This window comes from Lytechinus pictus, chromosome 12 (genome assembly GCF_037042905.1).
Source record: "Lytechinus pictus isolate F3 Inbred chromosome 12, Lp3.0, whole genome shotgun sequence".
Taxonomy (NCBI): Eukaryota; Metazoa; Echinodermata; class Echinoidea; order Temnopleuroida; family Toxopneustidae; genus Lytechinus; species Lytechinus pictus.
The window spans coordinates 6271979-6293869 of NC_087256.1; the positions used below are offsets into that span (position 1 = coordinate 6271979).

At 38.3% G+C, this 21891-nt stretch overlaps 1 protein-coding gene across 1 annotated transcript; it reads right to left on the bottom strand.

Moving 5' to 3' along the window:
• Positions 1–650: 650 nt before the first annotated feature.
• Positions 651–3476, bottom strand: LOC129273439 (probable G-protein coupled receptor No18). Its single transcript, XM_054910468.2, has one exon. The coding sequence runs from the start codon at positions 3337–3339 to the stop codon at positions 1900–1902; it is 1440 nt and encodes a 479-aa protein (XP_054766443.2). The 5' UTR covers positions 3340–3476; the 3' UTR covers positions 651–1899.
• Positions 3477–21891: the final 18415 nt, after the last annotated feature.

The following is a 21891-nucleotide window of genomic DNA, read 5'->3' on the forward strand; positions in this document are numbered from 1 at the left end:
CACCGCAAGGGGGGACCGTGGGCGGACCGTGGATCGCGCTATCGTAGCGCGATCCACGGTCCGCCCATTGGCATTCGCCGGATTCACACCGCAGTGAGATAGCGCGGTCTATCGTAGCACCCCCTTTTTTGAGAGGTCCTGTTGCCATGACGCGTGACGTCATGAGGTCAGAGCGGTCAAAGATTTCGCGCGCTATTACGAACCCGTACTAGTTAGTTGAGAGCTCGATATCGCTGTGCCTATTATGCTAGCCGGCCTACGTTTATTTCATGGCGTTGTATACATTGTGCATGTATTTCTAATTTGATTAATCTAGATTCTAGACTCTTGTTTTTTAACTGTGTTTGTGGACGTGATCACAGCAGGATCGCAGCACGATGACTTCCGGCGTGCTATCGTAGCTCGGGTTCACACCGGCAGAGATAGCGCGATCTAGCGCGCGCTAGACCGCGCTATCTCTCGTGGACCACCCCCAAGAGGTGCTCCAGTGGCACGCCGTTTTGGCTCGCCGTGGCTCGCTGTTGGGCGGACCGAAACGACGTTGTACCTTCCACACCGCAGAGATAGCGCGATCTAGCGCGCGCTAGATCGCGCTATCTCTGCCGGTCTGAACAGGCTCCATGACAACAATGATTTGCAGATTTTGCAGGTTCACTTTTCGAATAGAATAGCTGTTTTAATGGGTAGAGCAACACGTATCTCGATAACCAATATTAGACAAATGGAATTCATCAGATAAGTAGATAATGGGACGAATTCAAAATTAGCTACTGGCGCCGTGGAAGCGGCTTAACCTGACTCACTAAATTTTGTTGAATTTTATTCCGAGGTAAATGTCGTCATTTCACACAATATATAGATAAAACATAGTTTTGTGTATGTTCTTGCAGTAATATACATGGTTAATTCTAATCAATAATTACACAACACACTGTAAAAATATTGTGTTTTTACGGCGAAATCGTAATTTTGGCCAGATTTAAAAGTGAAAAATAACATAAAATATGCAAAAGACCAAATTATTAACGGTATGCTGTACTATGATAAAACCTTCACAATTTTACGGTTAACTACAAACATTAAAGAGGAAAATCAAGCCCCAAGATGCCGGGAATTTGCCTTTTAAAAATAGGGTAAAATTCTAGAACTGCTGCTCGACTTTCCACAGTAACTATTATAGTTTACCGTAAAATTTTGGGACTTTTATAGTCACCGTTAAATATTGGGTGTTTCGTATATTTTACACTATTTTCCCCGCAAAAACTGAATAAAAAATACAGCATTTTATTTTAAAGTGAATGAGACTTTATGCGATGCTTCTCTCAAACAAAGTAAAACAAATCACGGCAACCAACTATACAATTTTACATGTTAGCAGCTTTTATAATCGAGGCAACCCTGTTGGTCGATGTATTAAACATAAATATACCCATGTATAATGATGGGTAACATAATTTTGTCTGATAATGTGCATGCCTGTTTAAAAGAAAAAAAAAACGAGAGGTAAAAATTGCACATGATACACCAACATAATCGTCTCATTATACACTCAAATTGAGAATAGATACTTCATACATGGGGCAATAGATAGAGTTTTCATTCAAGAAAAAATCCAATCTATTTGTGAGAATTGCCCATTTTATAGGTTATTAATGATATTTTTCGTTTTGTGTTTGTCTTTTCATCGTAAATTGGTTTGATAATCGATGGACCAAAATCAAGTCAAGCATCTGTCAATGAATACAAACACCTTCATTCATGATTTGAGCATGTTGAGTTATATAATAACAAACTAACTTCAGTCAGTTAAACCTTCTATAGATTCTGGTAAATAAACGTTTCTTCACCTGATGACTGCTCTGGTACATCATAAGATGTTTTTTTTAAATATCGAATTATTCATACAGAGTGGTCACTTCCATCTTCTTCACGGAATGTCACTTTCTCGCCTTCTTCTCCTTGATCGGGAGAACAATTTAAAATTTCATCTTCCGGTAAAATCTGGCAAGGCATCTCATTCTCCCCACCATTTCCACCTCGCGAACCTCTGCCTTCCGAATGGCGCTTCATGAGGTTCAGCTTGATACCGCTAGCGCAAAGAAGGGGGCTTCCGTTCGGATGGCCGTTGGACGACGTAGAAAAGCGATGGTGCGACGATGCATTCTTGGGGAACACCCCCTTCTTGTTGTCCAAGTAGCCAAACGTGATAGCCTTGAGGATCCTATGCGCGATGACACGGAAGGCATAACGAAAGTCGCGATTCCGAAAATTGTAAATGAGTGGGTTCATGAGGCTGTTGGCATAACCAAGCCACGTGATGGCGTTCTCCGCGTGGAAGGAAAGATGGCATGATGTACAGAAGTTCATAATGAGGTACATTAGAAAAAAAGGTAACCATGATAGAATGAAACACCCCATAATTAGTCCTAGAGTTCGGACAGCTTTGTATTCACGCGTTATAGACCTTGACCGCCTCCTATTCGGTTCAGCAGGAGGTTGCTCACCGTTTTCAGTCGTTTTATTAGAAGGTATTGGCGCCCTCATAGATTGTGGAGGGGACGTTCTTCCCAGATATTCTGTTCTATTCATCTCTTCTTTGATTCGAATGGCTTGCGATCGAGCGATGAAATAAATGTGACAGTAGGTGAATATCATTACCGCAAGAGGTACGTAGAAAGATGTCATACTCGATACGACAGCGTAGTACCTATTTACAGAGAAGTTCACCCCGCAAATGTCGTCCGTGGAGATATTTGATCTGTCTTTGGCATAAAGTCCCGTGAAGATCGGCACGAAAGAAATAATACCTGAACAACCCCAAACAAAAGTTACCATGTAACCAGTTCTCCTCCATGACATATCACTATGGTACGAGAGAGGACGTGTGATTGCCCAATATTTGTCTAATGATATCATACAGAGAGTAAGTATAGACGCCGTACAGCAAAGCACGTCCATGGACATCCAAAACTTACACATGAAGGATCCCAGTAACCAATGACCATCGCTTAGTAGTCTCATCGTAGAGAAGGTCATGACGAAGACTGATACAGTGACATCAGCGATGGCCAAATTCAAGAGGAGAGCGTTTGCTGGAGTCCTCAGTCTCCTGAACTTGGCAACTGCAACAACCACGAAGGTGTTTCCCACAAGGACAACCAAGAGGAGTATTCCACATACGATTCCTACCAGGACCTTACCGGATAAGGTCATAATAAAGCCATCGTCATAGTCCAAAGTGTAGTTTGTTGATATCATTTCGGTGGCAGCGGTGGGATCATCCAGAGTTGCCGTGGATATCGAAGTATCGCGATAAACCCTATGCAAGGAAAACCCCATGGTCGGCGATAGAGGTCACGTTGAGACCATCAAGCAGAGATCCGTTGTTAAAACATGAGAGAAAGTGGTCATTCTTGGTTGCAGGGTGCTTACGGCCTCATGAGTTAAAACCCCATTTTCTATGGCTATGATGGTGTTCAACTGCAAGAAAATAAAGAAAGAAAGAGAGGGAGGATAATAAGTTTGTATTTAACAGAGAGCAATTTTCCTACCTCACCAAATACTTTAAAATTCCCAAGGGTACGTATGAACTTGGTGTGTTCTATCAAAATATCATGAATTTGTTTCGTGAATACCCGGAACAGAATAAATCCAATGGGAATGATTTATCTTTACGGCCAAACCCACGATTTCGACAAATCAATGTGTGTGGTGTTTGTAGGCCTTTATTGGTTAACATGGTTAATGGATACCAGTGGGCTATCAATTTTCGCGAGTGTACGGTGTTTAGATCATAAACCTTAGAGTGGGAGGAATCAATCAGATGGAGGGTGACGAATACAGAAAAGGGCAACAAGATAGGTAATACAAAACTTGGGATGGGTCAAGACTTTAAAAATAAAGTCAAGATAAAAGATATAGGGTGTTTAAGAATGGGCATACAATAGTAATGTCGCTGTCCCATTTCCCAGCGAGTCGAAAACAGCCGTTTTAAAGGGGAATCCAACCCAAATAAAAACTTGTTTTTATAAGAAAGAGAAAAAACAGACAAGTTGATAGGTGAAAGTTTGAACAATATTGGACAGACAACAAGAAAGTTATGAATTTTTAAAAATTGTAATTATTGGTAATCACTATACCCATGGAGACTTCAAATTGGCCGCATATGGGATGTCATAGTGATGTAAGGCAAGGACTACTCTTCTATGTACTCCAATACATATTATGGCTAAAATGTAATTTTTCCCAAAAGTTTTATTTCAAATTATATTTTTCTTTCATGAGGACATAAAACAATATACTACCTGGGTTATATTTAGATTACTGCCCCAGGGGAATGGGTACTTAGGAGAAAACCACAAATCCCTGATAATAAAGTACATGGCCTACGGGAAAGTTGTCCTTGCCCTTTGTCATAATTTACTTACCCAGTTGCCAATTTGAAATCTACATACTATTAGGGATCTCAATTTTAAAGCAGCTATAACTTTCCTATTGCTTGTCCGATTTCTTTCAAACTTTCACCATTCTGTTTAATTTATTTTTCTCCTTCCCAACACAACATTTTATGGCCAAGGCTGGATTCCCCTTTAACACTTTTTTTGTGTGTATCAGCTACATTTAGGTGGTTTCAATAAAAATGAATAAAACGGCTTTCTTCGACTCGCCGTACGGCCGCCGTAGGAGAAATGTCACTGCAGCATAAAGATGAGACAGGGATGTGCTATAAAAGAATAAGAGTTTATTAGTATTATTATGAGATGTTGTACGGACAAGTTTAAAGAGAAAACAGAATCGAGAGAGTTTGAATACAATTATGTTTTCAGAGGAGTGGGTCATGAAGGGGGGGGGATGAAAAAGAGGGATGAAAAAGAAAGAAAAAAGGTGAAAGGGTGAAATGCACTTCGAGAAGCGCAAAGTACAGACGCATTATGGTCTAAGTTCAGAGAAAAAAATATCGGAAGTGGGCACGGTAGGTGTAAGTGTTGCGGGAGGGGTGGAATGACTTTCAGAAATAGAGCCCATGGGGTGGTAAAGAGTAGAGGGGCAGAAAAGTGGCGTGACCGGGTGGCACTGCACTTCGAAAAGATAGGATGACCAAAGTTCAGTACTTTGTTCCCTTCGTATTCTATGATATTTAAAAGGAAGAAACCCCTGCAGACCAGGTGACCCAAAGACCTTTGAAAGAAGTCGGATATTGGAATATCGACCCCCCAGTTAGGAAAGGGGGGAAAGGGTCTTTGCTGATTCCAGTTTCAATGCCCCCGCTCGGCCATTCCGTGTCATGCCATTTTATATCCAAGATTATTACCACGATTGGAGTCTATTCAGGAATGCATTTGAACGAGCAGCTGCTTGTTTTTTTTTAATTATTTATTTGTATTCGTTTTCTTCTTTTTTGTAAGGGGATCTCGTCATTCCACCAAATCACACTCTTAGCCATTCCTATATCATTTGCTCTACTTTTTCCGTTTGAAAAATATAATAGCAACAAAAATTCAGAGAAGAGTAAACTATCAAGAGGAGGTTGAATGTGAGGTCACGAAGGTAGGGCATTGAATAACTCAAATGTTTTATTGATGGTTTTACTTATATATTCATACATTATTATTAGATATTATGTTAAAATTATGTATTAATATGGCTCTTTTGTATCAAGGAGTTAAAATTCTAATCCACAATAACGGTCTAAGTTTATACTGCATGATAGAGGTAGAAGACAAATGAATGCTGTTATGTCAAACGGCATTGGCCGACATGAAGGTGTCACGTGTCGCATAGTACTGTTGTGTTTACACTGGTTTATCAATAATTAAACATTCCACAACCCATAATCATGTATTTCTTATTAGTTTCCTCCTTCTATCCTCATCTTCATCTCATCAACCTTTCCACATTTTACCTCCTAATCTGTCTTTATGCTACCTTAATGGATAACGTACAGTACACCCAGATCGATGAGAAATCAGAGGATGCCTTTTCAAAGCTGTGTCATCAGAAGACATGCCCCCTACCTCCCTCCGTGTTCAAGAGCAAATATGTGCTTTGTTTGAGTTACCTTAACGGCTTCAACATCAAAGGTTTCTGCTGGAAAACAGAAACGGCGGCTTTTCAAGGAGTTCGATGCATCGTGAGGAAAAGAAGTATGATTTTCACCGACAAGGTTGATAAACACCACGATGGGTTAGTCATTGAGCCTTAGAGGTCGGGTATTGATCAGCCAAGACCATGGTTAGACAGGTGGAATCAATTCGCAAGAGTACAGAGACATTTACAACAACCTCACCTTTGGGTCGTGTTTCACGAAACTAATTTAGGCACAAGTTCAGAGGTATAGTCAACAATCGAACACACATTTGAATTACTTGTCTCTGGAGTTTTGTTTACAGCAGGTTGGGGGTTGTAACTCTTGATGGTGACTTTACCAGAACTCTGAATCAAGTTTTTTTTTTAAACGTACATTACTAGGATTTTCAGCAGAAAGTGGCTTTGTCCTGAACTAATTGGTCGCAATTCTTCTTTAACATTCAGTGCCAAGTTTCAGGATGATCAAGAAAAGATTAAGGATGATTGATTTTTTTTAAACAATTATCATCGCCATTTACAATTTTAAAATATGGATGGCTATATTACCATACATATTCAAACATGAATTCATATATGGATGTATCATAATTTTTAAACTTAATAAAAAAAAAACACGTTTGAAAGAATCGTACTGTAAGTTAGACGATAATTAAACATCTTAGATACTTATTTTCTTCATAAAAGTAAGAACACTTATATTACTCTCTCATCATTACAAATCTATAAGAAATGCAACTTGCAAGTCGCGTACTCTTTGCATATTTTTAATGATTAATTATTTCTATACCTATTCAGGTTTTCACATCGCTGTTTCCATTAGAAAGACTTTTAACCAACAGTTTTTCAGTAACTAAACGAGATTGTAAAGAAAAAGACATGAAGTATTTCAAATTGAGCGCGGCGCTTCAGCCGAACCAATCTGTGTCTTCATCACACGACCAATCCTACCCTTTGATAGTTGAATTTAATAGAAATCATATATAGAGAGGCAAATAAACGCATAATACAGTTAAATTCATTAATATCGGTTGCAATATAACCTACAATAACAATCTGGCAATACGTTGCACTAATCACGGTAATTAGACTTTTTTTTTGATAAACAAAGATAATTATGCGAATTTACCATGTTTCATATTCCTACCTATTTTTTAAATACTATTTTGTAAACACATTCAGACTTTCAAAGATTGCAATTCAAATTGATAAGTTTTAATAAAGGCAGTTATCCCGATAAAAAGCCTGTCCATAAGATCGACAACTTGAAACACCAAATCGCATGACCGTATGTCACGCGATAACACAGAACATTTTGGTAAATGCGAATTTACCATGTTATATTCCTACCTGTTTTTTATTTTTTATACACTATTTTGTAAACACACTCCGACTTTCAAAGATTTCCAATCAAAATTGATAATTTTGAATAAAGGCAGTTATCCCGATAGAAAGCCTGTCCATAATATGATCGATAACTTGAAACACAAAATCGCATGACCGTATGTCACGGGAAGAATAAACTGTGGCAGCATATGATATATTCACCATGAATAAAGAAAGTAAATCCAAGATTTAGGAAGCTGTTGGACAGTATCCATCCAATTACGTTCAGCAATCTGTCCTGGTCTATTGAAATCCATTGGCGAATCTCTAGAGGGGATAAGTACAGCTGGTCTCTCGGTCAACTGGATTCAAGACTCTCATTTATCAAGGCCTAGGAGATGTATCCGAAACAATCTTCACTTACCGTTCAATGATTTTCCCTTATACTCTTCGATGACACCCTTTCTGCTTCTCGTTGGCAAGCCAACAATGGTTTATATTAAGCGACCGCGACCCAGATTCCCCATGGCATTTGTATAGATACAGATATTTCAAAAACACAAAACATTGAAATAGACACCAATCAGTATGACAATAGTATTGATAGGTTTGATTATACATAGATACTGTTGTCGAGCAGTGGGGGTATTCAATTAAGAGGAAATTATTTTTGGCCATTCTACAGAATTTAGACCCATCAGACCATCGTGATCATTGAAACTTAATGAATTCATGAAAATATAGATCGCGTAAATACACAATACCCACATTACTAAGTTTGTTATTTTTTTCAAATCATATTCAATATGGGGTCAAGATGTCCCCTTTTAAAAAAATATCCTAGCGCTGCCCCTGACTCCCTAAGCCAGAATATCATGAATACGATGAGGATCAACAGTTAAAGGGTATCAAAATTAAAAAGAAAACTCACTTCTTTCACACTGAAAGCTAAAAACAATACAAGAAATTGATATGGGCCAATCATTGACCTTAAAATGAAACCAAAAAAAAACCGTGGAAAATATATATGACTAGAAAAATAAGTCAGATAAAAATAGGTCAACTCCGGTATCTTGGATGATAAAAACTAAACAAAATTTATAAAGCCTGACCTCTGTATAGCCTTACGTGCATTCCGGTTATGAAATAAACACTCGAGACTTGCATTCTTTAACAATTTGTAAACAGGTCGGGTAGTCATTGATATGATGATGGATTATATCCGTTTCCACCTGAGCAAAAATGTATTCAATTGTTTAGAAGAGCATTCTTTCCATGCTATTCATAAATCTCAAATTGAAGACTGGAAGTATTGGCCTTCCTTTTGTCTTTGATTTTTTTTTCATCAGAGCTCCCTTGATCATGTTGTTTGAAACACATTAAGTTCGATGTCCACGTTAGATACCATTAAGTTTATGAAACGGATTGGGAACGTCTTGGCACCGTTCTTAGAACACTGCCGCTTGGGGCAATGGTAAAGTTGGTGTGCCTTGTTTTCTTCTCTTCGGTGAATCGTGGTTAATAGTTAATGAGATAGACCTGAGAAGTTTGAAAAGCACACATCTTGGTGACAATATGTTTGAGTGCCCCTTTACCATAGGGCTTCAGTCTCAGCTGAGAGCGACGACCGACCGATCAAGCGCCCCTGGAATTTCGGCATTGCCAACGATTTGTGCAGAGTTCGAGCGAGCTGTAAAAAGACTTATCGGTGGCCGAGCAGTGCCCTATCGATTATCTATTACTCAAGACCAAATCTGGGTCAAATCGGGGGAGCTTTTCTGTTTGGCGTCCGAGCAGTGATCGGCTGACGAACCACTGATTCCCGGACGGTCTCACATCGGCCACCGGCCCATTTTTAAGCAATCGCCCGGCGGATCTAGCGACCAGCGGCCGGCAACCAGCCGGTGACCGCTCCATAGCCTTTGATCCAACGAGTTCGATTTTTGACCTAAATCGTTCGACGGCGACCGGTCGATTACGTCGGCGACCACCCGGGCACCGAGCGTATTGAGGGCGGCGAGGTAAAAGTGAGCAGGCGTCGCCAAAATTTTAGCTCCGCGCTAAATCTTTAGCGGCGACCAAGCGATGCCCCTAGAACCAATGGTGCCCGGACGCGGCCGCCGCGCAGTGCCCGGGTGAAATTGGCTAAAAACTCGCCACCCGGTCGCCGAGCAGGCTAATTTTTGTGGTTGTGACCGTAGCCTAAATTGGCATACCTTGCCGCAACCACAGCTCCGCCACTAACCCACACACTCACCCACACGCCCTTGTTCACACACACTGACACGTACCCCTCAGTAACCTGGAGAATGAGAGTCAAAGAAGATCATGACCTATTACACTTTACAATATCAAAATGCCCTCAAATCATGTCACAGCCATGGCAGTACATTGATAAGAATATAAGATTGTGGTAAATACTTTCCTCCTTATGAGAGAATACCTTGTATTTATCGCCACGTGTATTGATAGGTCTGTCTCACAGTTGCGATATACTTACCTCAAACTCAAGTGAGATTGATCTCAAATTGTATTGTGTAATTTCATGAAGGAATGGAGGTATCCCCTTTTTGCTCTCTTCATGCTCCCAGGAAATACTTCCGTGACATCCCCTCTCTACTAAATCTGAAGATACCAAGCCACGGCAAGTGGATTTTGAAAAGTTTTCGGCATCTAGGTCTTTTACTCCACGGACCTAGTGACTTTATCAGTCTTTATGTCAGTTCGTGATTCTATACCGAAGGAGCAACATTCTTCATCGTGTCAGCGGGGTAAGATCCTGACTAACCAAAATAGTGTAAGATCTCGTTTGCCCAGGAGAGCCGAAAATGAGAGGTGGACGCTTTCATCACTTATTAACGAGCAGATAGGTTTACCTACTCTCCGCCCTGGTCAACTCTTTCCCTGCACGTATCTTTGAAAATATATTGCTTTTTCACAAAGTCATCTCCGAAAATCATTCACTTCCAATTTGCCAACTTCTATCCGAATAGGGAGCTCGTAATTTATTAAACTGACATTTTATCCATTATTGATTCACGTGATGAAATCATTATTAATATCACTGAAATGAGATTGACAGAGCATAATTATATTGAAAAAAAATATATAGAGAGAGAGAGAGAAATTCATATGATATATTCACTATAAATTTTTAGAGTAATTTTGCGTTTTAAATGGGAAATTCATTTTGAACACAAGTTGGTTTGAATAAAAGCAGGAAATTGAATAAAATACTGGAGAGAATTAGAGAACTATTATTTTTCCAAAGCTTTGAATTTGTGACTTCATATTTTGTCATGTAGTTCTTTGATAATATATTAACTATGATAGTCACTATAACGTAGCAACCTCAAAATGTGTCTATATTTGTGCGGTGTTGGTGTGTGTTATCGTTATTGTGCGTTATCTGGCTTAAGCTATCATGGCTATAGGGTTATACCAAAACCGAATTCTCCCGGATAAATTTGGACTGATTCTGCCCGAATATGGCCTGATTCGGATGAATTCGGTAGATTCGGAACCTATTCGGGTAGCTCTTCGAATAGAGGCGAATGGGTCCCGAATAGGTCCTGATTCAGTGCAGTGCAGAATCCAACCGAAAAATTCCATTCGAATACATTCTGAAATTTGTCATGGCCACATTCGGGAGTATTTGTTAGGGTGCTCGGCTGGTTTTGAACATTTCAAAACGAGCCGAATCCCTGCACGAATGGTCCCAAATCCCTCCCGATCTTTTTCGCATTCGGGGAGGGAGAACACAATAATCCCGAATCCTCCCGAATGCGTGTACTCTGATTCGGGGAGCTCCCCGAATCCACAGAATCTATCCGAGTCGGACCATATTCTGGCAGAATCGGTCCAAATTTATTCGGGAGAATTCGGTTTTGGTGTAATCCTGGCTTAACGTAGCCCAGACGGATCAAAAGTACAATAGATTCTGTATCGAATTACATTGATTACTCATGACACACATTTTGTTTGCTCAATAAGCAGACAATTAAAATACAAGTTGAACAAATAAAAGTAAAGCAATTACACCAGTCTATCCATCAAACAAACAAAGGAAGAAAATCATTGTAAGGATACAACAGGACGTGAGGGACATCAAAAGGATGAGGAAAACTGGAACTAAAAGTTTATATACTGCTTGCGACGGTTTAACGAACGATAACTTAAAAAAAATGAGAAATAAAAATTGCAATCATAGGCACGCGGTTGCCACGGTAGCAATTCACCTGGAGGGATAAACAACTAGCCAGGTGGTTTAGTAAATACCATGCAGTCTCACCCCCAACAATAGTACAAGTTTATGCAATACCTAATAGAATAATTCAAACATTATTTTGAATGAACCAAGTCACAAGGCACGTTTTCATTGTCTGTTATCTATGTCACACTCTAGTTCTATGAGCGTTTATAATAAAACGTTTCGCTCGCTTTTCAGCATTCGTGTTTTCTCTATTATTTGATTTACAGCAATGGGAGTCTGAATGTACGTATGCTTGATGGAGGGAGGGGAAGGGGTGCAATTTGGCTGCATTCGGCAAGAAAGTTTGGTAATGGAAACGAGTCCTAAATCTGATTCTATGCCCCGGGAGATATGAGATGGGGATGAATTGTGCCGGATAGAAGAAAGACTTTAGGGGAGCAGAGGGCTAAAGAGAGTGCGTCAGAGAGGATTTTAAGCGGCAGTAGAGGGGCTAAGTTTAGAAATTCAATGTCGTCCTATCTCATTTCGTCTCTTAAACGGAGAACTTGACCCACTTTGAACTGAACTGGGGGCCAGCTAAAAGCGGGGGTTGAGGATGCAGCCAACGGTTATGAAAATTATCCTTGTTTACATTGCCAAATGTGGTTGTTCCTCCTCTTCAAAGCGAATACATTTTCCGCTTCCTCAAAACGACTTAAGAACGGAAAAAGAATCTATATTTAAACCTTCCCTGTCACTATGTTAAAAAGGGGTTTGTGTTCTTGTTACCGGGAGTTAGGTTACCATAGAAACATAATTTTCATTATTTGGCACATTTATCATAAAAAGTGTTAAAGAATCACTCACTCTTGTAATTACACTTCTTTCGAAACATGAAAAGAACAGTACTGCAAATAGTTTCAAAATAACTATAAGCATGATAAGTAAATGACTTATATTTTATTACAAATATCACTTGAATGCACTCAAAGATTGCGAATGCTACCACTTCTACTACTACTACTACTACTACTAAATATGATATTTCCTGACAATTATTTTGACAGTCAAATTAGTTTACAAATTGAAATTTTGTAAAATTTCAAACTTGCAAAATTAGAGATTTTAGTCACTGTTGGCTTTCCATAGTTAAACCACAAACACCGGGGTTGGAGTAAAAGCCAGGTGGGTGTTTCATAAAGCTGTTCGTAAGATAAGAGCGACTTTAAGAACGACTGGTGATCGTTTCTTTTGGTAAATGGTACACCATTGGCGATGGTTTAGCGCGTAAGAAAGGTTCACCAGTCGCTCTTAAAGTCGCTCTTAACTTACGAACAGCTTTATGAAACGGCCCCCTGTGTTCAGAATACGGGCTGTAATATCTGCTTATAATACCAGCGATGTAATGAGCCAAAAAAAAAATGAGGAAGCAGAATATGGAGCATTGAGCTTGTTGAGGAAAAGTGTCTAAAATGTCTCGGGCAATAAAAAAAAATTTTAGATGAAAATCTAAGTTCGCCAAAATTTTAAGGACTTGATGTCCATAAATTAATTGTATTTTTTCATTTTATACTTTTCCCTTTCTTTTGCTGTCTTTTTCTTTTCAGTTCTCTTTCTTCCCTTGATCAAGGAACTTTAACATGTTAAAGGAACAACCTCCCCTACCCTCCCACATATACACCAGTTTATGATACATTATTCATTGTTTTTATGCATCTTATTAAGAAAATGTTTTATCGTCATGGGAAAATGGCGATTATCAGACCACCACTGGTAATGTATCATCATTTACTAAATTACCCTTACCAAATCCAAGAACACACTAAACGTTTCGTTTAAAATACAATAGCCACCACACCTGTGCCTCCGACAAACTAATGATACCAGATTGTATCTAAAACTTAATATCTTAATACAGCACCTAACTGAAGAGGAGTTGTAAAAACCCAATAGGGGGTTCTGATTATAAAGGAAATTATTATCTGTTGAGATTGTATCGTGATCGAGCCCTCTTCCGTGCGTTCAACGATATCGGATCTGATTAAAACATCTTTTTCACAATAAACACTCGGCGAATCTGCCCGAAAACGATCTCTCGCGCCGAGAATCTTTGCAAGATTTACATGATGAAAGTTTTCCGAGGTCTTCAAAGCTCCTACCCTGGATCGGATTCGAAGCTATATATTCCCCCCTCCCCCTCCCAACTCTCTCTCTCTATCTCAACTATCATTTTTTGTCAAATGAGACATCCGCTCATCCCAGGCTTGAAATGTTTGATTACTTTTAGTTGAAAGGGTTGCATCCTGAGAATCCCCTTATAATTAGCATGGTATATCATTCATAAGCCTGGCATAGAAGGGAGAAAAGCAAGAGACAAATCATCATTTTCTTGTATTTTGCGTCGAGGTTTCGGTCAATTTTTTCACTTCTCTCCTTCTAATTTATCGCCCTGTTTTCCCGTTCTTACTCTTCCTATCCCCATCCTTCAATTATGTTCATCCTCAATTTTATCCATCTCCATTAACCTTAGGTCCTCAGCTGCCTTTCTTCAAATCTCATTATGTGCCCCCACCCTTTCTCCCCCCCCCTCTCCTCTCTCCCGTGCTCGTCTTTATTTCCGTCTCCCCCCCCCCTTCCCACATCCTCATTTTCTTCCTCATCATCATCCTTTCATCTCTCACTCCTCAAACGTGTTGCTTGTTGAGTAAATGAGTCGGCTGCGTCTGGCCTAGCTTCGAGCATGGACCTGCTAGTAGGTCCATGAGGAGACCAACTTACGAATTTGTTTTTTTTTTTCTTAATCTATCCAGAACATTGTTCTGATTACCCGTTAAATAAGCATGGAATGATCATACTGCATAAATATATTGACAATTTTACAGTGAATGTCATAATAATGTCATGGCCTTGCTATTCATGCAATCTTTCTTCTTGTTTTCGTTTTCGTTCCTATATACAAATTTCTAGGTTAATTCACGGTTACTACACCTTATATAAATTAAATTTTCGATATTCTTTGTTTCTTATCAGTTTACCCTGATTCTACTTGTTTTAAAGCCCTCGAAAATTGGCTACCCGTGGAGATCTATTTTTCACCTTATCCTCGTATTCATTGCAGTCATATAGCTACTGTGCAGATTCCATTGAAACGTCTATACAAAATAATGATGATATCTATACGAGTTTGCATCGTCACGAATTGCGGATATAGACGAAGTATCCACTGTATCATTTGACTTTTACCCGTGACGCACAGATTTCGTCTCGTTCCAATTAATTACTTTCACTCCCATGTCATTATCGATTCCTTTACTCGATACCGGGTGAATGAATTCATGTTCCGTCCCCATGAAATTAAAGAGGGGAGACAGCTCGTCATGTGAGACACAATCCCCATCAGTATTATTTGACCCCCCCCCCCCGGATGGAAAAGAAATGCATGGGGCTGATCGTTTCATTTGTAATTTTGTCTGTCATCCAAAAATAGGTCAATTTTCACAACCTTTTACATCTTTTCGCCCCTCCCCATAACCGAGTCAATTCGGCATTCATTCGGTCTTCGTTCGATTTCTAAATGATGTGATCTGCATTAATTTCAACAGGATAATGTCCATAATGGATGGTAATTCCAAATTTCTAGATGGGCGACATTATAAAATCTACAATAACATACCATCACTTATTTCCCATGATTTCAAATATATTTTTGATTCCATTTCCTTTATGAATTGCGCACTACAAACCACTACTGATAAGAACCCTATGCGAGTGGATGCATAATTCATAGACACGATCGTATAAACGCGAGAATGGTTTATGGCGGAAATGATGATGAATTACATTAAATGCAAAGTTTGTTATTGGTAAGATGACAAGACCTAAAAAGGCAATGAAGACAATTAAAGTTTGTATGATTTAGCTGATGAAATAGCATTTTATTCATTTGTATTTTTCTGCCGCTGTCTCAGGGAAACGTCTCATCAACATTATTTCGTCTGACGTGTTGTCAAACTGTTACTACGGTAACCGAGGAATAAAACATATTTCTCGGATAAAACATCCGACAATTCATTTCATGAAACGCTCTAAATGTCTTTATTTTAAGTTTTCAGGGGAGAGTAGGGCCTAATATTCTTCCTCGTGGGGCACAACCAACCCCTACCCCCCCCCCCCCCCCGCACCACCAAATATGCTCACAGCCCCGACAGCATAAATACCTAGTTCATTGCTCCAATATAACCCAGCCTGCTTCTTTAGTAATGTTCTGGTGCCAAATTCCGTCAAAAAACAAGAAAAAGACAGAAGAAATAAATCAATATAAATAAAATGTAATGACAACCTTTGAGCATGCATGTCTACGTGATCATAACATGTATAAGATGGAAGATGTTCTTTCCTTAGCAACCAAAGATTGGTAGACAAGATGATGGGATCGGGGTAAAATAATTATCTTCCAAGTGGTTTCGGGTGTCTATTAAACACCTCATTACGATGATTACTAACTCCAACCATTATTGGATCATGCTTTCGATCTAATCTCTTTCCATAAAGGTGTCTAGACAAATTACTGGGTTGTTAATCTTGGTAGGAATGATTCTTTAAAATCATTATACTTGTATCCAACTTTTCTTCTCACTGTTTTGAAAATCGGTGAATTTTGAATAAATTCATATACTTGAACACATTTTTGTCTGTTTGTTCGTTTGTATAATTACCTGCCATCACCCGTGTATTTGTTTGTCTGATTGTTTATCCTTTTGTTATGAACTACAACTAAACCGATGAGGGCCTCATTCGTATTGTGCCTTTATTTCAATATAATTTATTTTCATTTAATTCAATTTCATTTCTATTCTTCAGTCAACAAAACAATCAAAGTAAGCATGGATGGATAATAGGATAAAACAAAATGTAACCTTTGAAGATGGAAATAAAATCATAGACCAACAAGAAGCAAAGCTTATGAAGAGCTGCCCCCCCCCCCCAAATATAGAATTATTCGAAAATCACCGGTCAGCTAAAATAGCTATATTTTTTAAGAAAGGAACATGTAGAATATACTGAAAATTATTTTAGTAATAATGTTTACAACTTAAGATTAATACCCTATTCCCAATCTTTGATCATGAATGTATAATAAGCGTCATTCATAACCTTTGATATGAATATCTCAAAGGAAAGAATATGAACTACCGGTCGCTAATGGTACGAAAATGATATCAATAAGTTATTAGTAATTGACGTCAAATGAAGAATGAAATATGAGTGAAGTTCCCATTTTCTGTATTCATTGAATCCCCGAAGACAGGTTTCTGTGAATTTGAAGTCTGAAAATACGCAGTTCATTATACTGCTGTCACACCAACGAAACGGACTCCACACCGACCAATCGTGTGCCATTGGGAACAATGTAATGGCTTTGGTCGGTCAAGAGTCGGTTGAGCTAGTGTCACTGAGGCATTGCATCATGAATAATTTCGAGATGGAAATAGAGCAGCCGATATATTCTTTCTTTATTTCCTCTTCTTTCTCTCGATAATCATCTCCGTCTCCCATTAAACGGAATAAAAATTTGCAAGAATCAAGACAAGAATCAATTGAGAAATTAATGAATCTTTGTTAGCCTTCATTTTTTTGGAAAACACAAGCCCGGACGATGTATATCTGGGCCGTGGAACGAATTTGAAAGTTCGGGGAGCTGAACATGCAGTGCATGAAATGGTTGTTGATGATCCGCTTAGAATGAAAGCAAACAGAAAATAGAAAAAAGTGGGTTTAGACCAAATGACAATTTAACAACATAGTGACCATGTACGTGACTATCGCAACTTGCCCGTCAAAGACTGCATCAGTTTCAAATGTATCCTACGTCAGTAACTACGTCACGTAAGATCAAGCTGCTTGAACTAGGATCGATAGAAGAGATTTGATGACAGAGACATGCATCAAAACTTGCATTTCAAAACAGAAAATACAATTTTTTAATAATTATGGTGTTATGCAGACGAGTGAGGCGATTATGTCACATTTTCATTCAGTTACTATTAAATCTCTATAAATATATGATCTGGTTTCCGATTGTCATGTTAAGGTCATATATTGTTCAATTTATTGTTACACGAGAGCAATTGATTATTATTATTATTACGTAATATGAAAAAATGCACTTTCTTCAAACAAGCTTTAACAGAGGCTCACAATCAAAATCCATTTTATGCATTTCAACGTTTACGTAACATTAGGGCATTTACCTCCGACCCCCTATACGTGGGACCTTTATGAAATTTCTTGTTCTTTTGATAGTCTGTGATGCTGTCAAATGACCATGACTTGGTCAGTATGATGAAGTGAAGTAAGACTTGAGAAAATGGGGGTCGAACGTACAAAAAGTTTGATCATTTTATGGAATTGCCAAGTAGACAATATTTAAATGCCCCAACTTATATTGCTCTTCATTTGATATCGCTGATCATATTTTCTTAGCCCTGTTCGCATTGTTTTCTTTTACAAAGCCAATATAGCCCTGTAACACAAACGATATATACTGCATACAGTCAACATACAATTTATTGTAAATCTGTGACAAACCATGAAAGACAATTACAATCAATTGATATTATTGAAGACAGTCTACTGGTTTGTTTAAAAGATACAAAAATATCAAAATCTGTTTGTATTATCAAAATCTGTTTGTATTATCAAAATCTATGTATGGATTAATTATATTTAAGTGCTCCATCGTGTCAACTACAATGGTTTAATCTTTGCCGTAAAAGTTTTATACATAACGAATTTCAGGTGGGGAATTAACACATTTCTGGATATTCACACACTCATCGTGTCACATTCAAATATATCGAAATATAGTAACGTAACAATGATTTACAAAATAATAGATATATCTTTCTTACCATATAAGGAGCGCACTGCATGTTCATAAGTACCTGCGTTATAGAGAGTGCGAAACTACACTTCTGCATTCATCCGTACATGTACACCAATTATGACAGTTTAGTTTAATTGCGTAAATGTTTAGCACTGGTGCGTTCGTAACGTAAGGTATCTAATGATCGTGTCCTTGCAAAAATAAAAAGGGACAACGGAGGAAGAGGGATTTCTTTCTTAGGACGCTCATACACCTCTCAACAGCCGAAACAAGACAGGATAAGAATCGGTAAATAAAAGAGCTGTGATGAAAAGGAGATCACACTGTCGATAACCTCGGGGTAGTATTGCATCCTTGTCTACGTCGAACATCAAATAGAATGGTTTCTTCGTGTTTATTCCCTTTTGCTTACAGAATCCATTCCTCACGTATAATTGGACGATCAAAATAAGAACGAGCCCCCCCCCCCTACCCACCCGGAAGAGGGTCTATAGCATAGGACACGATTGTTATTATAGTGACCATTCAAGTTGCAGACGATACAGATATCAAATAGAATTAAAAGATTTCTTCATATCCATTCACTTAATTTCTTTTGTGTTACCTTGATCACGAATGATGAATGATTTAGATACCCCCCCCCCCACACACATTCCACCGAGAGGATCTCTATGTGTTGCTGTATATTAAAGGGGAATCCAGCCTTGGCCATAACATGTTGTGTTGGGAAGGAGAAAAATAAATTAAACAGAATGGTGAAAGTTTGAAAGAAATCGGACAAGCAATAAGAAAGTTATAGCTGCTTTAAAATTGAGATCCTTAATACTATGTAGATTTCAAATTGGCAACCGAGTAAGTAAATTATGACAAGGGGCAAGGATAACTTTCCCATAGGCCATGTACTTTATTATCATGGATTTGTGGTTTTCTCCTAAGTACCCATTCCCCTGGGGCAGTAATCTAAATATAGCCCAGGTAGTATATTGTTTTATGTCCTCATGAAAGAAAAATACGATTTGAAATAAAACTTTTGGGAAAAATTACATTTTAGTCATAATATGTATTGGAGTACATGGAAGAGTAGTCAAGTTCAAAGTTCAAATTTATTCAAACCAATCAAGAACAAGAGACATATCACATTGTTTAACAAAAATGAGAATACATGATAGGTTTGGGACCCCATAGAAGCAGAGCTTGTGAGAGGGGCCCCTTATAAAGTACATTACAACAATAATGAGATGAAAAAAATATTTACAATGATAATCTAAAGAGTAAAATGAGAAAATACATACAAACACAACACGCACACACACACACACAACACACATGGTCTATCAAGAATCAATTTAAGATATTTTGTAATCTTTCAAATAAATATTTTCGACATGAATTTTTAAATATGGGCAGTGTTGGACTGGATCTAAAGTTTTGTGGTAACTTATTCCATTCTTTTGTACAAACTATCACAAAAGAATTCAAAGCAGTATTTGTTCTTGCAAGTGGCTGGTGGATAAGATTTTTCTGCCGTGTATTGTACAAATGGACATTTGAGTTAACAACAAATGCATCTTTTAAAAATGAACAGTTTTGAGAGGATTGTGATTTGTACATAAATATTAAGCAATTGAGGGAGACTAAATCATCAAGAGGCAAAATCTTCAATTGCAGAAATAAAGGAATACTTGGACATCTGTAATTCGAATATGTCATGAGCCTCATAACTTTCTTCTGAAGAACTAGCAGTTTGTTTAAATGGTTCCTATATGTATTTCCCCATGCAACATTACAATAATTTAAGTGTGGCATAATAATAGCATTGTAAATAGTTACTAAGGTCTGCTGAGGGAGAGAGAAACGTAATTTATAAATGACACCAACGCTCCTTGATACCTTAGTACAAACATAACTGAGGTGATTTTTCCATGATAAGTGATCATCAACTACAACTCCCAAAAACCTTACATCTTGACTTCGACTGATCTGATGGCCTCCTATTGATAATGGATTAGTATCTTCAGGGACTCGTTTACCCCTTGTTCTAAAGACAATAAATTGAGTTTTACTAGCATTTAATAAAAGCTTGTTACAGCAAAACCATTTAAATATATTTTTAATTTCATTGTTAGTTGAGAGTATGAGAGTTTCCATATCTTTGTGATGGGAAAGTAAGCAAGTGTCATCTGCGAATAGTGAATAAGTAAACAATTTTGATGAATTTATAATGTCATTAACATAAATCAGGAACAATAAGGGACCCAGACCCAGTCCTTGCCTTACATCACTATGACATCCCATATGCGGCCAATTTGAAGCCTCCATGGATATAGTGATTACCAATATTTACAACTTTTAAATATTCGTAACTTTCTTGTTGTTTGTCCAATATTGTTCAAACTTTCACCTATCAACTTGTCTGAATTTTCTTTTCCTTATAAAAACAAGTTTTTATTTGGGTTGGATTCCCCTTTATTAATAATAATAATAGACAGTTCTTGTATAGCGCATAACACATTATAAATAACGTCTCTATGCGCTTCCAAAGGACTTGGATATTATTACCCTGGCTTTAGCCCCGCAGCCTTTTACAGCGCTGGGGGCATTTCAAGGAATAAATTCCTGCCAGGTACCCATTCACCTCACCTGGGTTGAGTGCAGCACAATGTGGATAAATTTCTTGCTGAAGGAAACTACGCCATGGCTGGGATTTGAACCCACGACCCTCTGTTTCAAAGTCCGGAGACTAATCCACTGGGCCACAACGCTCCACATTAATAATAATTTTGTACCAGATCTGAAAAGTAATACTATGCACAAACATCAAATAACTTTGAAGGATGTCTTCACATTTATTCACCTTTCTCGAACACAATATGTTCAATTGCTAACGCATTTGTACAGACCCCCCCCCCCCCCGATGATTTCTACTTCCATTAAATGCTAGGTCTTTGTGTCTATTTTTATATCAGATCCGGGGAGGAAAGATATATGCACAAACATTGAAAGAATTGAACAATCTATTCGAGTTTATCAATTTTGCTTCCCTTCTCGAACACACTATGTTCAATTACTCACGTATCAAGTTAAACCAGGATTCCCAACCAATTACGCAATGGAACCTGTATTACTGAATGCTATTGTTGTCTACCAAAGTATCATATCTAAGAAATGATACATAAACATCAAATAGAATAACCATTCGTGTCTGTTTCCCTTTTTCCATTCTTGGATTTTCATCACGTATCGAACGAATAAAAGCAGAGATGACCCCCCCCCCCCTCCCCTGGCCCTCCACCATAGATTGCGAAATGCCAAACCTTGGTGGCTATTCTTGTATCAAATTTGAAGAGGAAAGAAAACCACTCTCGGTTGTGCTTTGATGAAAAACAATTCGGTCATTCACACT

Coding starts and splice junctions, on each gene's coding strand:
- LOC129273439 (XM_054910468.2), bottom strand. CDS start 3,339: ATGGGGTTTTCCTTGCATAGGGTTTATCGCGATACTTCGATATCCACG.